At 45.8% G+C, this 18,542-nt stretch overlaps 1 protein-coding gene across 2 annotated transcripts in view; it reads left to right on the forward strand.

Annotated features, from left to right (window-relative positions):
* Sh3rf2 (SH3 domain containing ring finger 2) overlaps positions 1–18,005 on the forward strand; it is a 97,189-nt gene extending 79,184 nt beyond the window's left edge. For both annotated transcript variants that reach the window (XM_051201176.1, XM_051201175.1), the window contains 5 exons: positions 2,536–2,627; positions 3,982–4,152; positions 11,777–12,021; positions 14,916–15,274; positions 17,640–18,005. In XM_051201176.1, the coding sequence (XP_051057133.1) occupies positions 2,536–2,627; positions 3,982–4,152; positions 11,777–12,021; positions 14,916–15,274; positions 17,640–17,915 (1,143 nt within the window). In that variant the 3' untranslated portion in view covers positions 17,916–18,005. The remainder of the gene's footprint in view (positions 1–2,535; positions 2,628–3,981; positions 4,153–11,776; positions 12,022–14,915; positions 15,275–17,639) is intronic.
* The last annotated feature ends 537 nt before the right edge of the window (positions 18,006–18,542 follow it).

Consider the following 18,542-nt stretch of genomic DNA (forward strand, 5'->3'; position numbering starts at 1 on the left):
TAAGAAGAGACCAGCATCACTGAGGTGAAATCTTCTGGAAGGTGTTTCCTGAGAGTGAGAGCACACAGAAGCTGTGTTCCAGAGGTGGCCAAGGTTGTACCTGGAGCTCGTAGTCTAACTTGGTAATGTGTAAGAGTTACCCGGGTGGTACTGGTTTTGAAGGCATGAAGGAGTCATGGAGAGCAGCTGAGGCTCGGCACTGTGAGAGGCCAGGAGAGGCCATTGGTGAAGGTGCAGCGTCGGTAGCAGTTGAAGACTGGGGATTGAAGGGGCAATGCAGAGATGCTGAGGCTTGGCACCATGAAGAGAGCCTTGAGAGGGTGCCGGTGAAAGCACAGCCCAGATGCAGCAGAAAACCCCAGCATTTTAGGAGCGCCGGTTCTGTGGGATGAACTCCAAGAACAGCAGCAGCTGTGGGGAATGAATCCTGCCCAAGCTTGGAAGACAAGCTGTGTGAGACACAGAGGGCGGAGCTAGACAAGTGACTGAAGCTCTCGGAAGGAGCTCAGAAGATTGTGAGTGAATCCCAGATATTAGATGTTGCTTTGATCTAATTTGGACTGTACCCTGGTATTTCATTCTTGAAGTAAGAATGTATTTATTTTTGATTTTATGGTATACCACAGCTGAGAGATTAAATTTTAAGAGATTTTAGGCTGTAAAAGAGACTTGGAAATTAAAAAAAAAAATACTAAACTTTAAAGTGTTTGAATTTGTAAAGTCTGTGGAACGTTTTAGGTTTGCAAATGTTTTATATTGTGATATTGATATTAATATGTCATCTTAGGGAGGAACAAAAAAGGAAAGGTTGTGGCTTAACAATGATGTGTTTGTGTGTGTCAGGCTGACAAGGAATCAATTGTGCTGGACAGTTTTATGTCAACTTGACACAAGCTAAAGTCATTTGAGAGAAGGGAATCTCAATTAAGAAAATGCCTGTATAAGATCAGAGCTGCAGGAAAGCCTGTAGGCCATTTCCTTAGTTAGTGACTGACGGGGAAGGGCCCAGCCGATATGGGTGGTATCATCCCTGGGCTGTTGCTCCTGGGTTCTATAACAAAGCAGGCTTGGCAAGCCATGGGGAGCAAGCCAGTAAGCTTCACCCCTCCATGGCCTCTGTATCAGTTCCTGCCTGCAGGTTCCTGCCCCATGTGAGTTCCTATCCTGACTCTCTTTCAATGATGAAGTGTAAGCCAGACAAGCCCTTTCCTCCCCAGTTTGTTTTCCGGTCATGGTATTTTGTCTCAGCAATAAAAACTTTAAGACAGAAGGCAAGACTGGGAAGGGAAGCAGGAAAATATTCTCAGATTTCTCAGCCTTTCAAATGCTTGGCTCATAAGTGAGAAGACAAGTTCAGTCCCAAGAATCCACATTAAAAACCCCAGATGTAGTGTTGTGTACTTGTAATCCCAGAGATGGCTCACTGGCTGGCCAGCCTAGCATGATCAGTAAGCCCCAGGTCCCAAGGAGAGATCCTGTCTCAAACAAGAAAGGGGTTGGGGGTGGGAGGCAAGGGAAGGGCTGATAGATGGCTCAGCAGGTAAAGATGCTTGTGCGTGAGCCTGATGATCTAAACTCTGAATTCTGTCCCCAGGACCTATGTGGTGGAGAAAACTGGTTCCTATAAATTATTTTTTTGCCTCCACTTTTGTGTGTGTATGCACATGCACACACACACACACACACACATATACACACACACACATATACACACACACACATACACACACACACACACAGAGAGAGAGAGAGAGAGAGAGAGAGAGAGAGAGAGAGAGAGAGAGAGAGAATTTTTCTTTAAGCACATCAGCGTGTTAGACAATAGGAAGAAGCCTAGGAGAGTAGGCAGGGTTCAGAGGTTTCTGCCATTGCTGTTCTGGTTTTATCTGGAAAAAATGAAAGGGATTCAGATTCATGTTCTGTAAGTTATTGACTACCCTGCTAAGGCAGGTGTGTGTGTGTGTGTGTGTGTGTGTGTGTGTGTGTGTGTGTGTGCGTGCGTGCATATTTTAATATTATCAATAGTTAATGAGCAGGTGGGCTCATATCCTAGACTTAATTTTAAATTGTGTTTGTCCTAGTTAAGTAGCTGTTGTCCCCCTAAAAGGTCTTAGCTTCTAATGAAAAAAATGGGGATTAATAATCTACTTCTGGTAAGAACTAAATTTGTTGATATGTATAAGGCAGTTAAGAATTGGGGGTGGGGAGACAGGCCCTGAGTCTCTGTTAGCAGTCCTGTTGTTTTTCATGTGTAGGTTTTCACACAGGGACTGGGTGGGACAGAAGCTCACAGCCCAGCTGGCCCTGCCATGCTCTGCTGTGCTCCTTTGAGAACTTGGCCCAGGAGCACTACCTGGAAGGCCAAAAGACATCTGCTCTGCCTCCCTCTACCCAAAGCCACAAAGAGAAAAGGTTGGGCGGGCGGTGCTGGGCAGGCTGTTGGTTTTCAGCTGTGTCAAGCTGATCTGTGAATTGTTCACAGTCTGGCTTGGGGTGCTCACTAGTTCTGTTTGGCTGTCTCTTCTGTCTGTGTAGGTCAGCACTTCTCACCCTGCACCAGCCTCCCCAGGACATTCCACAGCCATGGTCAGTGTGCCCAGCTCCCAGCAACACCTCTCAGCTAACATGTGAGTAAAAAGCTCAGTGCCTTCTCCTCCAGCTTTCTGGCTCAAAGAGCTCATCTTTGCAGCCCTTTATCACCTAGTCTGCACGCCTAAACCATAGCATCCAAACAGCTAACAAGTCTCCTTCCTTTTCCACCACTGATAGTGATGAGCACAGATGAGAAAAATGCAGATTAGAAACTACAGCATTACTAGGATCCTGGGTATTGAGCAATCTCTAACGTCTCTGTTCAGGTTTAAAATATCAGGTCATAAATGAATATTGACTTACTATGGTCACTAAAAAAAAATAAACAGATTCAGCATTGGAGGTAAGAAAAACACTTGCAAGATCCACTCTGATAACGAGTTTAGTGGTGTCTCATAGTCCTTAGGGTCTCGAAGGACTACCAGGAATGTCCAACCTGCAGCCTACATGCCACGTGAGACCAAACTCGGCTATAGACACAATCCAATCCAAAGTCATTAACTTAAAATGTTCTCAGACCTATGTTTGCTTTTTGTAAACTCAATTATACAGTTCTGGGTCATAAATTCTGTAGATGATGATATCATGTGACAATGTCAAAAGCTTGGACGCGCCTGGCTGAGGTGACCCCAAATCCAGCAAGGCAATTAAGTTCTTTCTTTAATGCCTTTCATGAGGCAGCTGTTCTCACACCCTCAGCCTCACTGTGCCCTGTTGTCCTCACTACCACGACTCATACTTGGACGCCACCTACTTGACTCCGGTGTGAACTTTAGAATACAGTGTCTTTTTTTTCTCCTTACTCACACTTTTGCATGCTACAAACCCATTCCCCTCCACCTACTGTTCAGCCAGTGGAATCATTATGTGGAAAGAATTAATTATAATCACCCCTGCCTCCTACTTCCCAAGGTACACTTAACGGTTGGTATCCAGCTCTCTCCCAGACCATTCCTAGAAGTCAAACAACCCCTACTCTCAGTCCAAAACAGAGTTTAATAGAGGCTTCTGTGATAACTTGTCTCCCTGAGCCTCTCGACATCTTCAGAACGCCAGCAAACCGTAGTGAGAAAGCACTAAGATGGACTGTCACAGACCTCTGCCACTGATCCTGCTGGAGGCCAGTTTCCCACTGTTACATGCCCATGTTGGCCTATCTAATTTCTAGCCATGTAATGCCCTGTGGAGTAGGGAGACAAGGCAGGGCATCCACAGGCATTTCAGCCAGGTTGTTCCAGTTCTGTCTGCCTTCCATGGTTAAGTTCCCATTTTTAATGGTTTTTGTTGCTAGGTGCATGCAGGTGAGCTATAGGAACTGGCCTCCCCAGCCCTTTAGCTCTGCCCCCTCCTCAGGCATGTTCCGTGTCCCTGAGCACCTTGCTTTTCCAGGTTTGTAGCCCTGCACTCTTACTCAGCCCACGGACCTGATGAGCTGGACCTGCAGAAGGGAGAAGCCATCAAGGTGCTGGGGAAGTACCAAGATGGCTGGCTCAGGGGTCTCTCCTTGGTCACGGGGCGAGCTGGCATCTTTCCCAGTGACTACGTCATCCCTGTTTTCAGGTACATCTCCAGGGCCTTTCTGTGGGTTGAACTAATACTGGACTCAGTGCCTTTTCAGAACAAAAGCCAAGAAATAGCTTTTGCCTTTGTATCTTTAACTTACACACAAGATATTTATAAATTCCCCCCCCCCACAGAGGTCTCACTGAGTATTTACAGGCTGGTCTGGAACTTAGCCAAGTTGGCCTCAAACTCACAGTCCTCCTGCCTCAGACTCCCAGATGCTAGGACTACAGGTGTAAAACACAGTGCCCAGCTTTGCCTCATTTCACTCCCTGGCCACAAAAAGAGGCTGGCCTGTATTATTCTCCAGATGAAGGCACTGATATGAAATGAAATAGCTTGCTTAGGACTGCATTTGAGGCCTTCTGCTGCCGAGTCCCAGACATCCCACATCACATCTGACACCAAAACAATATCATTGACCGACTAATTGGAAAATGTGACCAAATGCCTCCCTAGGGCATCTTAGGAAGGTTCTCAGGACACTCACATATGAGGCAGAATTTCCATGGATTCTGATACTTGTCCAGCCCTGCCCCGGATCAAAGACCAGTTACCCTGAAGGAGCCCTTCCTCCCCGTGACCTACCTCATCAATGCCACTGACCTGCAGTCTGTCCTGTCTCTTCACACTGTACCATAAATTCACGCAGACCTCAAATTTATTGAGACACCTCCCACATCCTCCCAGGTCTGCCCAGCTATGAGGCAGCAAGGCCTTTATCGCCCATCAAACCCTGTCTTTGTGACATATCAAAGGGTCACAAACTCCAGGAAAGTGACAGACTCTGTGAGTGTCAAAGTCCCATCGCCGCTTTGGCAGACCTTCCTTTAGGTGGGGCACTGTGTCCGGAGGAGGGCAACCACCATGGTGAGAAAAGACCGACAGCATGGAGGCAGCTGATCAAGTAGGGTGCTTGACTAACCTGTAGAACACGAAGGACAGAGGGACCATGAGTGACTACATGTGTCAGAAGCTAGCCTGAGGCCATGAGTGGCAACAGAGGAGAGCAGGGTTCCAATTTAGACGATTTGGGTTCAATAAAGGCTACATTTTTAATACATAGTCACCTCCACATGAGGTGCTGAGCTGGAAGGACCCTGTCTAAAAGAGTACGGGCAAAGATGAGGTCCTCAAGAACCACCGTTATACGAAAAGTTTTGGGTTTTGGGTTTTTGGGGGTTTTTTTGGGTTTTCTTTTTTCAATGTGACAGAAGTTGAGACATCATGGCTATTCCTTTCAATGTAAGGTACTTAGAATTTAATGGAAGAATGGCAAACTAAAGTATGTGTAGCTGATTCTTTTACCTCTTCCGACATATTTATTGAATGTTTTCATAGATGTTATATGTATGAGTGTTTTGCCTGCATGAATGCATGTGTACTGTGTGTGTGTCTGGTGCCCTCAGAGACCAGAAGAGGGCACCAGATCACCCAGTACTGGAGTAACAGATAGTTGTCATCCACCATATGGGTGCTGGGCACCAAACTCGGGGCCTTTGCAAGAGCAACAGACACTTTCAACTGCTGAGCTATCTTTCCAGTCCCTTAATGTTAACTCTTTGTTAATACTGTATCTTTCCTGAACCTGGGGAGATATTAGTAAATAAAACACACATACAGGCACCTCTATCTGTGTGTAAGGATTTGGCCTCACTGAAAAGAAAGGAGAATGAGGGAAATGAGGAAGCAAGCCAAGCTGATCTTGAAGAGAAGTGCATTCCAGGCCATGGAAACAGCAAATTCAAAGGCCCTGGGGTAGGAATGTTCCTGACATGAAAACCAGCCAGACTGGACAAGAGAAAATGAGGGGGAGACCAATAGAAGATGAGGTCAGAATGGCAAATGGGGCCAAGTCATCTAGAATCCTTAGGTCATAATGAAGGGTTTGGTTTTAGCTTCACAGCAGAGTTTTTAGCAGAAGAGTAACGTGGTCTGACCTATGTTTAACCATAATCTCTGTGTTTGCTTGGTTGAGAATAAACTGTAGAGAAGAAAGAGTAGAGACAAAAAAAAAAGCTAGTTAAGAGAATATTATAACGATCATAACAATCCTACAGAGAGAGGGTAAGTCATCATGTTGTCAGCATATGTGTTGTAATTTGAAGATTTGTAGATTCTACAAATACCTTAAAGCTAAAGCATCATCGGTTTTCTAACATTAAGTACCAGATGTGACGGGATAGCAGGGTCATGGTGAATGTGAGATTTCCTCCCGCCCCTCTAGTTAACCAAAAAGAGAGTGCTCTTTTATTAGGATGACAATGATGAAAACATTAACAGATGGGCTTGAGCTGTGGGCAAGCAAACACTTACCTCACAGCAGATTAAGTGTGAGGTGCCTATTAGTAACACAAGTAAAGATGTTGGTGAGCCACTGAGAATATACATCTAGCATTGAAGAGAGAGCCCTGGTCTTGAGATGCTATTTAAAGCCGTTAATTAGATGAGATTAGATGAGATCATTGTGGTGTGATGGGGTGTCAAGAGACTAATAAGGGAGCCAGAGCTAAAATCCTCAGGGAATAAGAGGAGAGGCAGACCTAGAGGGTAGGTGATTGAACAGCTGCCATGGGTGGTAGAGTCTGGTGAGATGAACCAGAGCTAAAAGGTGTTGAAAAGAATTTAGAATGACCATGAAGGGGCACTGAGGGCCCAGGAGGTTGCCTATCTACTGTGGAATCAGACCTAAGTTGTCTAGGACCCATGCTGAATACCAAAGTCTTTGCTCATATATCAGGCTCACCCCAGAGTCCTGGATGAGCCATCAACATATTAGTATGAATGTGAGTGATCATTTATTTGCCATCTTTGCATGAGTGCTTTTGAAGGTATAAACTGAGGAAAGCCTTCAGTGTCCTGTGATAACCCGGATGTGTGGTCACCATGTGCATGTGGGAGTCCAGCCCCCAATACTCCTGCTTCCTTTCTCTCTTCCTTGGTTTTCTCTTGAGGAGACACCCATTTGCCCTCAGGCAGGCCATGTATGTCTGTGCTCACCCCCCAAACGGCTGCATGCCAGACAGTGGTGAGGTACTGACACCACATATTGACAAAGAGCTGAGCCTGCCTCCAAGTCCACAGAAATCTGAGCATTAGCAGATCATGAGATGTTAAGGCTGGGCTATGGTTTTCTTGTGAGGAAGTGACATTCCCAAGAAGAACAAGTATCTCTGTTCCTAAGTGCTGTTGGCTTAGAGAGAATCTGAGTGTTATTTCCTTGATGGCATTTCTCATACGAAGAAAGCTTCTGTCCTTACTAACCTTAGAGGTGAAGGACATTTGCCAAATTAGCCCATCAGGGTACACCCATCCTTCCATTGTGCTATGTTTCATCCTCCCACTTCTCAGAACTAAAAACTACTGTTCTTTGTCATCTTTGTTTCTGCTATTACCAAGTGCTACATGAGAACCTAGTATGTTTGAGAGCACAGGCAAGGCTCCTGTCTGTTCTTTGACACCAGCCCCTGCCTGTTTGCTATTTACAATGATGGCTTTGTAGTGTCATCAGCTCCCACAGTGTATAATGCCAATAGCCCAGAGAACAGAGATGTGAGGTGTCCCTGGGTACTGAAACTTTTGCTGTTATAGCATCGTACCCTGACAAACTGAGGCAGAGTTTATGGATTAATTGTAGCTGAAAACTGACAAGAGCTGGGCACTGTGACACATGCCTATAATCCTAGCACTCGGGGAGGCTAAGATAAGAGGATTGGCATGAGTTTGAGACAAGGCTGGGATGTATTGTGGATATCAAGCCAGCCAAGGCTACATAGCAAGACTGTCTACCAAAAATGGTTTTGACCAAAATGGCAAGGTTTCTATTTAAGATTCAATAAGTGGGTCTTTCTAACTGCCCATAGTGGGAGAAAAATACTTGGACTACCAATGTGTTTAGCTTTTATTAACCATAGCTAACCCTCTGCTTCCATGAAGTCTCTTCTCTTCTGCCCCTGAAGACTTATGCAGGTTTTACAGAGCGTTTGTCAAGTGTCCATCTGTCCATCATCCAAACCCCTTCTTGACAGCACCAACATCCACCTGAGTCTCTGTCCTGTGTGCTCTCAGTAGGTGGTGGTCCTCAACTTCCTCATCCCATCCATAACTAGTTTTCTTTTCCTGTGGATTGATGGTACATGGCCTCATGTAGCCCACATTGGTCTTGAACTTACTATATAGATGAAGCTGATCTTGAGTTCCATATTGTAAGGTTTTGAGTGAAAATGACCCCCTGTAGACTCACAGGGAGTAGCATTATTTGGAGGTATGACTTCTTTGGAGTAGGTGTGGCCTTGTTGGAGGAAGTGTGTCACTGGGGGATGGGCTTTGAGGTTTCAAATGCTCAAGCCAGGTCCAGTGTCTTTCTCTTCCTGCTGCCTGAGGATCCAGGTGTAGGTTTCTCTGCTCTTTCTCCAGCACCATGTCTGCCTGCATGCCCCCATGATGACAATGAACTAAACCTCTGAACCTATAAGCCAGCCCCAATTAAATGTTTTTCTTTATAAGAGTTGCTGTAGTTGTGTCTCTTCACAGCAATAGAAACCCTAACTAAGACACTTATCCTTCTACATCCATCTCCCAAGTGCTGGGATTACAGATGTGTGCCACCATGACAGCTTAGCTTGGCCAATCTTTCAGTCCTGCTTGGGATTTGAAACAGGAGCAGAGAGAAAGGGATATAGGAAAGCTGGAGGTCATTATGGTGAGGCCAGCAGCAATATCTGGTCCATACTCCTGCCTCAGATCCCCCACTGAACCTTCAGCTGCCCACTTGCATCCTGCTCCCAGGTCCTTTCCACCTGGCTCTCTCTCTTTTATATTTTAATTTATTTTTTACATTCCAATTCCAGTTCCCCCTCCTTCCTCTCCTGTCCTGCTCCCCTGACTACTTCCCTCCTCCCATCTGCTTCACAGAGAGGGTGAGGCCTCCCATAGGAAATCTAAGGACCAAGGCACCTCCCCACCCTCCACACCCATGTCTAGGCTGGGCAAAGTGTCTCTCCATATAGAATGGGCTCCACTATGTCAGTCTGTGCATTAGAGTTAGATCTTGGACCCATGGCCAGTGGCCTCATATATTGTCCCAGTAATAAATCCCCTTCTATGTAATGAGGCAGGATGGTTCTTTATTGTAACTTTCACAGACAAGTATGCCTGCCTTGTGCCTGATGGGTGGAGGAAAGTGACAAGGGGCCATCACTGCCTGGCCTTTCATTCCAGATACTATAAAGATGGCCAAGGTGAGACATTTCTCCTTAGCAGAAAGGTTTCCCATGGCAAGTCCAGCAGAGCAGCTATGTGGAATGTTCTCTTTGAAAACAGGATAAGACCTAACATCACAGACAGAAAGGGACACAGGGACCTGTTAGCAGAGCAAACCAGAATATCCACTCCTCCCACTTAAGCCCAGAATGTCTTTCAGTGTCCTCTGGAAAACAAGGATCATAATGTCTTCAGGTTTGGGGTTTCCTGGGGATTAATTAATACATGTTAGCAAAGTGCTTTGGTGTTGGAAGAAAATGCTAGGTAAGTGCTAAACTTTTTGCCAAAAGACACAGAGGGAGTCAGCATTGGATGGGAAAAATCACAATTTAGGAGTTCCTGGAACCAAGCCCAGTGCTAAGCTTCTACCTGGTGCCATAAACAGTCGCTCAAAGGAGGCACTAGTGGAATAAGACTGGCTTGAGCCTAATTAGCTGTGTTCTGTCCTTGCTTCTGTTGCTCCTGCTGGAAACAATTGGGGAACTAGCCTTGCCTGCTGCTGATGCACTTTCAGCAAGTAGCTCCTAGAGGCCTCTTGTTCAAAAGACAGATCAGCTGAACTCTGCTACGGAAGCCAGTTGCTGGAGATCTTCTTCACTGCCTAGGCCTTGTGTCTAGAATAGAGACTTGTTTCCTTACTAATGGATGGTCCACTCTCCATTGACCACACCATGGGGTCCAGAGCAGGTTGACAGCTCTGGATACAAGGTCCCTTGCTGCAGGCATCCGTTCTCAGAGTACTTGGAACCCTATGCTTCTTGAGTACCACTGGCCACAGTTCAACAATAGCTTGTCTACCTTCATGCAACACTGGCTTGTTATTACAATATACATTGTGATTTCTTAATAAGCAGAATAGAGGAAACAAGAAAGGAAGAATGAGGAGAAACAGCCTAAAGAAAACCATGGAGGGCCCTGGGGAGTAAGGCACCTGGAGGGTTTTCTACACCGGGGCCTGGTGGAGTTTGTATTTCTGTGGAATTATCAGGGGCTATTTAATCAACAGAGTGACAGAGTGATTGATGGGCTGTACATGGGAGACAGGAGGCCAGGTTTGAATTGGTTGAAAGGGAGAGAAAGGCTGTCAAAGTTAACAGCTACTACCATGTAGTGTACTTCACAGAGGTTGCGGACTTGGAAGCAGTGGCCACGAGCTTGTTTATAACACTTTAATGCTGTTCATGACATCACAGCCCAAGGCTGAAGCATTAGCATCTTACAAAATCACTTCAGGGCTGCCAGCTACCTTAGTTTATTTCAGGTGCAAAACAGACAAATGTTCTCTGTTTCTCTAACCAGCCCCGGAGTTCAGTATAGTTCAGAAGTAGGGCAGAGAGCTGACTCAGACCTTGTTTAAACCTCTAGTCTGGTAGTTGCTTGGCCAAGTCACCATGAATTTCTATCTACCTATCTCCCCTCCCCTCAGTGTGTGTGGTATGGTGTGTAAGAGAATACACATGCATGTGTGAGTGGGTGTGGAGGCCAGAGATCATTTCTTTAGAATCATCCACTATGTCTTTTGAGGCAGGGTCTCTCACTGAGACCTAGAACTCAACAATTTGGGTAAGCTGGCTGGTCAGCAAGCTCCAGGGATCTGCCTGTCTCCTCCTCCCCTGAAAGGGAGAGAGGAGTGAAGAGACAGGAGAAAGAATGAGAGAGAGAGAGAGTGGAGAGAAGAAGGAAGAAAGGAAGAAAGGAAGAAAGGAAGAAAGAAAGAAAGAAAGAAAGAAAGAAAGAAAGAAAGAAGTATAGACAGCTGGCTGATTGACTTCCTGATTGGTGTTTTTCTTAAAAAAAAAAAAAAAAAAAATCTGAAGTATCTATCAGCATCTGGCTTACAGTAAGCACTCAACATGTGCTAACCAAAACTACTAGAAGGAGTACTGAGGGCATCGAGGCAGTCATTCGACACACACATTAATCAGCAGTACGTGCAAAACACAGAGACTGTAAAGTAAGCCTTAGAAACCCTCACCTTCAAATGGTTTAGCATCTAGTGGGAAAGCTACTAAATAAAGACTTAATAAACAAAATAAGCAAAGAGCAGTGAGCTCATGTAAGGCCTGTGCCCTGAACTTGGGTTGAAGGAATGTGGGGGAGGGGTGATCATAGCTACAGGGAAGAGTGAAGTTTGGGTGTGCACATTCTGACCTCATGAGCCCCCCCCCCTGTCGGGAACCACATATTCACTAGAGTGCAGGGGGGTGGGATCAACTTAAGACAGGTCTGTGGGTGACAAAAGAGCGGGTGTGGGTGGTTAAGAGTGACTATATTCATATGGCTGGGAGCTATTTAAAAAGAGACATAGGACTCTTAACTGAACACTTTCTTTCTCCATTTCTTCTCTTTTGAAAAATAGTTCAACAGCCAGAAAGACGTCTAGTTTTCCAGATTCCCGGAGCCCCACTGTCTACACCACATGGGCATTACCCACCTCCTCTGTGTCCTCCCAGAGTAGCTTTTCAGAGGGTGATCCCCGGCAAAGCAGACCCTTCAAATCTGTCTTTGTGCCCACTGCCGTGGTTAACCCTGCAGGGAGTACACCTGGCCCAGGGACTTCGGGACAAGGGTCTCTTCGGAAAGGGCGGAGCAGCATGAGAAAGAGTAAGTGGTGGCAGAGAGGTACGTGCTAAATGACGGCAGTTCCAATTGGAACACTGTGTGTTTCCCACAAAAATAATTGGATTTGAGATGAGCTTCTGCATAGGATAAGTCCTGAGGGATGAGAGCTTTTAATGAGCATAACCTAGACCAACTGAAGGCCCCTATCTAGGTCCATTCATGCGTGCTTGGTAAGTGGGAAGATACCAAACTAGGTGGCAGCGTATAATTGGATTGTAGTCAAGAGGGTGCTGCTTCTTAGTAAGACCAGCCAAAGACTGATATTCTCAGACTGTGTTCTGGAGACAACCCCTGAATGGGCAGGAGCTGGGGGTAGAAGACAAAATTCTAGAGACAGTACTGAGAACCCCTGTTTTCTGCTATCTTGTTTATGTAATACATGCAGAGAAATTCCATTTTTTTTTAAGTTATACAAAAGTAAGACTCACATCCTGAACCCACCAGTTCCAACTTTTCCAAGATTGATAGAGACACCTTCCAATCATACTCTGTGCACTGTTCCGTGGCTTTCTCGTTTCCCTATATAGTATCCACACTGAGCATACAGCAGAGCTTGCCAGTCTGTCATTAATACCATGCTGTTGTTAATAAGTCAATATGTTAGACTTCTGCATGAGATCTTATGTGCAGGGATTCAGAAAAGATCTTGAAACCTCATTGTACAAAACAAGGATTCCTTCCTGTCACAACCCGTGTGGGGCAGATGATTTATTTGTTCTACATTTCCGACTTAAAACTGGCTCTGCAGCCTCTACTGCCATCTCAACAAATATTTAAACATGAGATACAACACTGCAGGACAGAAGATTAGCGCAAGGGACAGTATGCCCCAAGGGAACGTCCCCAGGAACAAAAAATGCAAGTGTCCTTATCCTTGTCCTAGTCTTTTCCATCTCGTGGCCGGCATAGCCTCTAACTGTACCAGCCAGCACCTCCTGTTTTAGCCATCAGCCCCTTCTTTCCTGCCCCCCACTGAGCATTCACCATCACAACCTTGTAGAAGGCACCACCCTCTTTATTTTCATTTGTAAAATGGAAATAATACCCATTTCATCACCCTCCCTGTGTTATACCATGTTGGCAGAGTATTCCTATCAGATTTAACTAATAGGCTAACCATACCATGTCTAGCACATAGTAAGCTCTTGAGAACATGGCTTTTTTAAAGAAGTTATTTTCTTGGTAAAGTAACTTTAATTATTAGTAAATAAGTCACTTCATTACTACTACAACTAAACAGATTGTCTTTGGACCATATACATCATGGGCTTATTTAGGACTGAAATACTCCCTCAGTCTAGACCACTTAGCCACCCAAAGAATTGAATTACACTTTGATAGCTCACATTTTTTTAATACACTGCCTCTTTATTGCTGTGTAACTCTTGATTGACCTGGATCTTTGACTGCTTGTGTTGTATGCACACATAATAAAAGAGTATAAGAACTCTTGAAAATTGCAAACTGACCAGATAACCAGAGAGGCAAGAAACCAAATTGCTCCCACATCCATGGGAGCCAAGGACATGTCTGCCTGGTGTGCTTTTGCCCTTCCTAGTTCCAGAAGCTTTCCTTTGTCCCTTTTTCCAAGGTGAGGAGTCAAGTATCTGTTTCTCCAAAGGCCCACGTGGCTCAGGGAGCTGCCAGTGGAAAATCAAATGTGTAAATGGAAAAGTCAGACTGAATTAATGGCAGCAAGATTACAGCAGCAGAGAAAACACCTGGGTTCATTGTCCATGATAACTTCCTGCTTGGTGAAGGGGCACAACCACAGCTCAGAATATGGTTTAGCTCAGGCCCTCTATGCTAGACACATGACTGATGGCATGCACCTTTAATCCCAGCACTTGGGAGGCAGAGGCAAGCAGATCTCTGTGAGTTCAAGACCAGCCTGCTCTACAGAGCAGAGTTCTGGGATAGCAAGGGCTGTTACACAGAGAAATCCTGTCTCAAAAAAAAAAAAAAAAAAAAAATCCAAGAAGTGCAAGGAAAGCCCATCATATGCTTGAAGACCCTTTGAGAATGACCCACAGTGTTTCATAAGAGTAATTCCTAGTCTTTTATCCAGAGGGAAGGACCCATTTCCTTGGTCACCTATAGAACTTATGCCCAAGGGATGGGACCTCCTCCTTAGAGCCTTTTAGGGAGGACTTGCTTTCCATTAACTGAGGGAAGACTGTCTCAGTAAGGTCCAAACCCACACCGTCAGACTTTTACATTGCTAGAGCACACTAATAGTGATAGCCAGCAAGCATCTGTGACTTGGGGAGCCGCCTGGCAGTTTGTGTATCTTGTAAGATGCAATCCACACTCTGTGTTGTGGTTGGGAACCTTCACTGGGCTGGAAGTAAACACCAACAATGAGTACAGGTGGTGTGCTCAGCTGCTGCCCCACCGCCACACTTAGTTCCTATTAACAATTTCTTCAGCAAGCAGATGCTAGCGGCCTCCTCCTCTCCATCTTCGGCTTTCCTTCTCTGTGGTCTGCTCGCTTCGTTCCTCACTTCTTCCTCTTTGGCCTGTCTACCTCTGTGTCTGCTTCTCACTGTGAAACTTGGTGTGTCTGTTTCCATAGCCACCCTAAAGGACCAGAGGAAGGGAAAAGGTGGGGGAGGAGGGGCACATAGATTGAAGCAGCATACCATCAGATACCTCACACCGCATTCAGTTAAGCATTTACCTGCTGCCAGGAACAGCAAAGAGCACTAAAGAAAATAGGTCACCTTTGAAAGACCCCAGAAGAGCGAGCATGAGCACAGTCTCATTAGGAGAGCCCTTACCTACCTATTCTGGGATATCAGACACATTGCATTCCCAGCCCCCATGCAACCTGCTGTCAGCCATCCTTTCTCTGATACTGCTCTGTTATCCCCCAGATGGATCCTTGCAGAGACCAGTCCAGTCAGCGATCCCCACTTTCATGGTGGGATCCCTCAGTCGCAGTCCCACCATGGTGATCCGGCCTCAGAAGTTCCAGTTCTACCAGCCACAGGGAATGGCCTCTTCCCCAGCACCCATGATGATGGAGATGGGGCCTAAACCCATTCCCACTGGGGAGCTTGCCCTGACCTGCATCAGCAGAGGTGGCAAGGCCAGGATCCACTCAGCAGCCAGTTCCTTCATCATGGAAGGCAAAGAAATACCCATCAAGAGTGAACCACCACCCAAGCCACCTGCATCTGCCCCACCCTCGATCCTAGTGAAACCAGAAAACTCAAAAAATGGCATTGAAAAGGTAGGAATCGAGTGACATTGGGAATCTGACTCTTGAGCCTCCCCTCTTTGCACACCATGGACATTGCTAACCACACTGGCAGCCTCCTATAAAATCTTCACACACAACACACCTCATTGCATTCACCCCAAGCACATCCTCTCCCTGATAAACATACTCCTCATTCCCTTCATACATATGTTTTCTGTGATCCAGAAGCAGCCTGGTTCTGCTTCTGGCTTGGTTTGAATTACCACTCTGGTTAGGTGGCTCTGGTCAAAATACTTCACCCTTCTGGGGCTGTGTTTGCTCATTCATTATTTACTTATTTGTCTGTTCCATAGAAATAGGGAATATAGGGACTAGAAATACAGCTCAGAAGTTAAGAGTACTTGCTGCTCTTAGTGAGGACCTACATTCAGTTCCTAGCACCCCCTGTGGAGATTCACAACCACCCAAGACTCCAATTCCAGATTTGATGCCTTCCTCTGACCTCTGCAGAGACACACATGGTATACATACAGACATGCAAACAAAACACACCTGTACACACAAAATAAACCTTTAAAAATGTTAGGTAAATAATAATAATGGTCATACAATATGTGCAGTATTTACACAGGGCTTGATACATACTTTTTCATCAGATGACAGCAACAACCAAGACAAGGGAAAATTTAAGTGACATCAAAGCCACATGGAATGATAATTCTAACAGCTGACTTATTATGGCATCAATCAGATCTGTTAACATCTAGCCTGGAGATTTTTGTGCTAAAAGACATAGATTTTTCTAAGGTCCTTGAAACAAGAAGATGATGAAATGGAGGTGCCATTAAGGGAATCGGGTGATGTTCATCACAATCCTTCAGTTTACTGAGCATCACCACACTCGTCAATCATCTCCCCCTCACCATCACCCTCACCACCATAGAGTTTCCTCCTATTTGTTATGCTTTTGCTAACTACTAAATGTGCAAGCAGACACCATGCACAGAACTCCATATGTTCCATCCCATTAAACCCCGATAACAACCCTCTGAGGTGGGTATTATTTCCATCCTCATTTAGAACGAAGAAGCAGAAGCTTGGGGAGTTAAACCACACTGCCCAAAGCCATGCAGCTGACATCTGTATCCAATATGAAAGCCCAGGTTCTTTCCTCTAAGCTTGTATGGAAATGCATTCGGAAAAGTTTGTGGTGACTGACAGAAGAGTTTCATCCCAACTTCCAATGTTCATGCAATCTAAAGGACCCCATGCCCCACTTGCCCAATATCCCAAGTCGTCAGACGCAGCCCCCAAACTCTGAAGTCCCGAGATCCCACTGGAAACAGCAAAACTCAGAAAGCAGGGGAAACTTGGAGACAAAAGAGAATTTCATGGAACAAAGAAGTAAGTTCCGAAGTACCACAGAAAGAACATTTTGTTAAGCCCTGGGACAACAAACACCTGCAATTGCCAAGCAAGATACATAGCCACTTAGGAAACAAGAGGAAGAAAAGTGGGGGGGGGCTTCCAGCCTCATACAACGGGGGCTACTACCTAGCTCAGCCAGCTGGAGCCAATATTGATATAGGCCCAGAGTGCCAGAACTTAGGCTATTTTAGATGTTTGCATTTAAGTTTTATTTTGGTTTTGAGACAGATTTTTCACTACATTGTTCAAACTGGCCTCAAACTCACAATCCCCCTGTCTCAGCCTCCAAATGCCTGTGCAACTAACTACACTTGACTCTGAATCTTCCATCTTTTAAAGACACATACGAAATGCTGGTCGGTCTGTATATTTGTCTCATGGCCTTGTGTATGAGGAAGTCAGTCACTGCTCAAAGGCTAGATGGCAACACCAGGTATTCAGGGAACTGGCTCTATGATGAGTGTTTCTAAGGCAATGGTAGAGAGCTCAAAGAGGGGTCATCAGAAGCATTCGTGAGGAAGAGCCAGGCCTTAAGATAGGCCTTAAACAAAAACAGAGGAGGGAGGGGGAAAGTGAACCTGTATTTCCAGAAGGGTCCTTGTGAAGATCACTGCTGACCCTATTTCTCCCAAATTATTCATCCTTATTCTCAAATTCTTCTGCCTCAAGAAAGTCTTGCCTGGCTGCCTATTAGATGCTATTCTACTGTATCAGCGAGTTACTCTTCTCCCGTCACAGCACTGGTTAAAATCTCCCATCGGGCAGTGTGCGTTTGTTCACTCTCCGATCCACAACACCTCATAGGGTGTATTTCATGATGCACAGTAGATACAAATGCTTGCTAAATAAACACCACATAAATGAGGCATTTTGAGTGGTGACAACTGTAGAGAAAGAACACATTCTCATCAAGGGGTTGGGGCAGAGTACACATCTCACCCACAGTCCTTTGCTTTCTATCTTACAGCAAGTCAAAACCGTGAGATTTCAGAATTACAGCCCTCCTCCCACCAAACCTTATGCCTCTCATCCCACCTCTGGAAAGCACGAACAGCTAGCCACCTTGAAGGGGTCCCAACCTGAAGCAGCCCCCCCAGGCGCAGAGATGACCATCCTATTTGCCCACCGAAGTGGCTGCCACTCTGGACAACAGACAGACCTTCGGAGAAAGTCAGCTTTTGGCAAGACCATATCCCCACTGTCCGCTGCTTCAGCCACACAGACCATATTTACCAGCAAATGATTCTTTGGGTGGCTTTTCTTAGACACAAAAGAGGTGAATTGCATGTAAATACAGTCTGCCTCCACTACAGGCATCCTACTGTTCTTCCAAGGGATGAGTCTCCTTGATCTCCCATTTGAAAAAATGGAAAGGCAGGAACTCCTGCCTGGGGTGGATGGCCTTCTCCCCCACCCCCATCTCCACCCCACCCTACCCCACCCTACCCCACCCTACCCCTGACACAGGGTTTCTTTGTGTAGCCCTGGCTGTCCTGTAACTCACTCTGTAGATCAAGCTGCCTCAAACTCACAGAGATCTGCCTGCCTGTGCCTCCGGACTGCTGGGACTAAAGGTGTGCACCACCACCACGCAGCATGCTTCTAAACTTAGTGATTTGATACAGCCAAGCCCATTGCTTAAGCCAAAGAATGGGGGAAGTGTCAATGCCTGTGCCTTCTGCATGCAGGGTTTGGCCTCTCATCCTATGTGCTCAATGTAAAACATCTCTGTATCCTAGGACAGCCAGAATATGGCAGTGGTGAAATTGTTCTCAGGGCCTCTTTGACCCCATCACCAGTCCCCTCTCTTTTCATCACACTAGAGCAGCCTCTGCCATCTTCTGAGGCTGTTGTTTTTTGGGGGTTTTTT

Source organism: Phodopus roborovskii, unplaced genomic scaffold (assembly GCF_943737965.1).
Source record: "Phodopus roborovskii unplaced genomic scaffold, PHOROB, whole genome shotgun sequence".
NCBI classification, from domain to species: domain Eukaryota; kingdom Metazoa; phylum Chordata; class Mammalia; order Rodentia; family Cricetidae; genus Phodopus; species Phodopus roborovskii.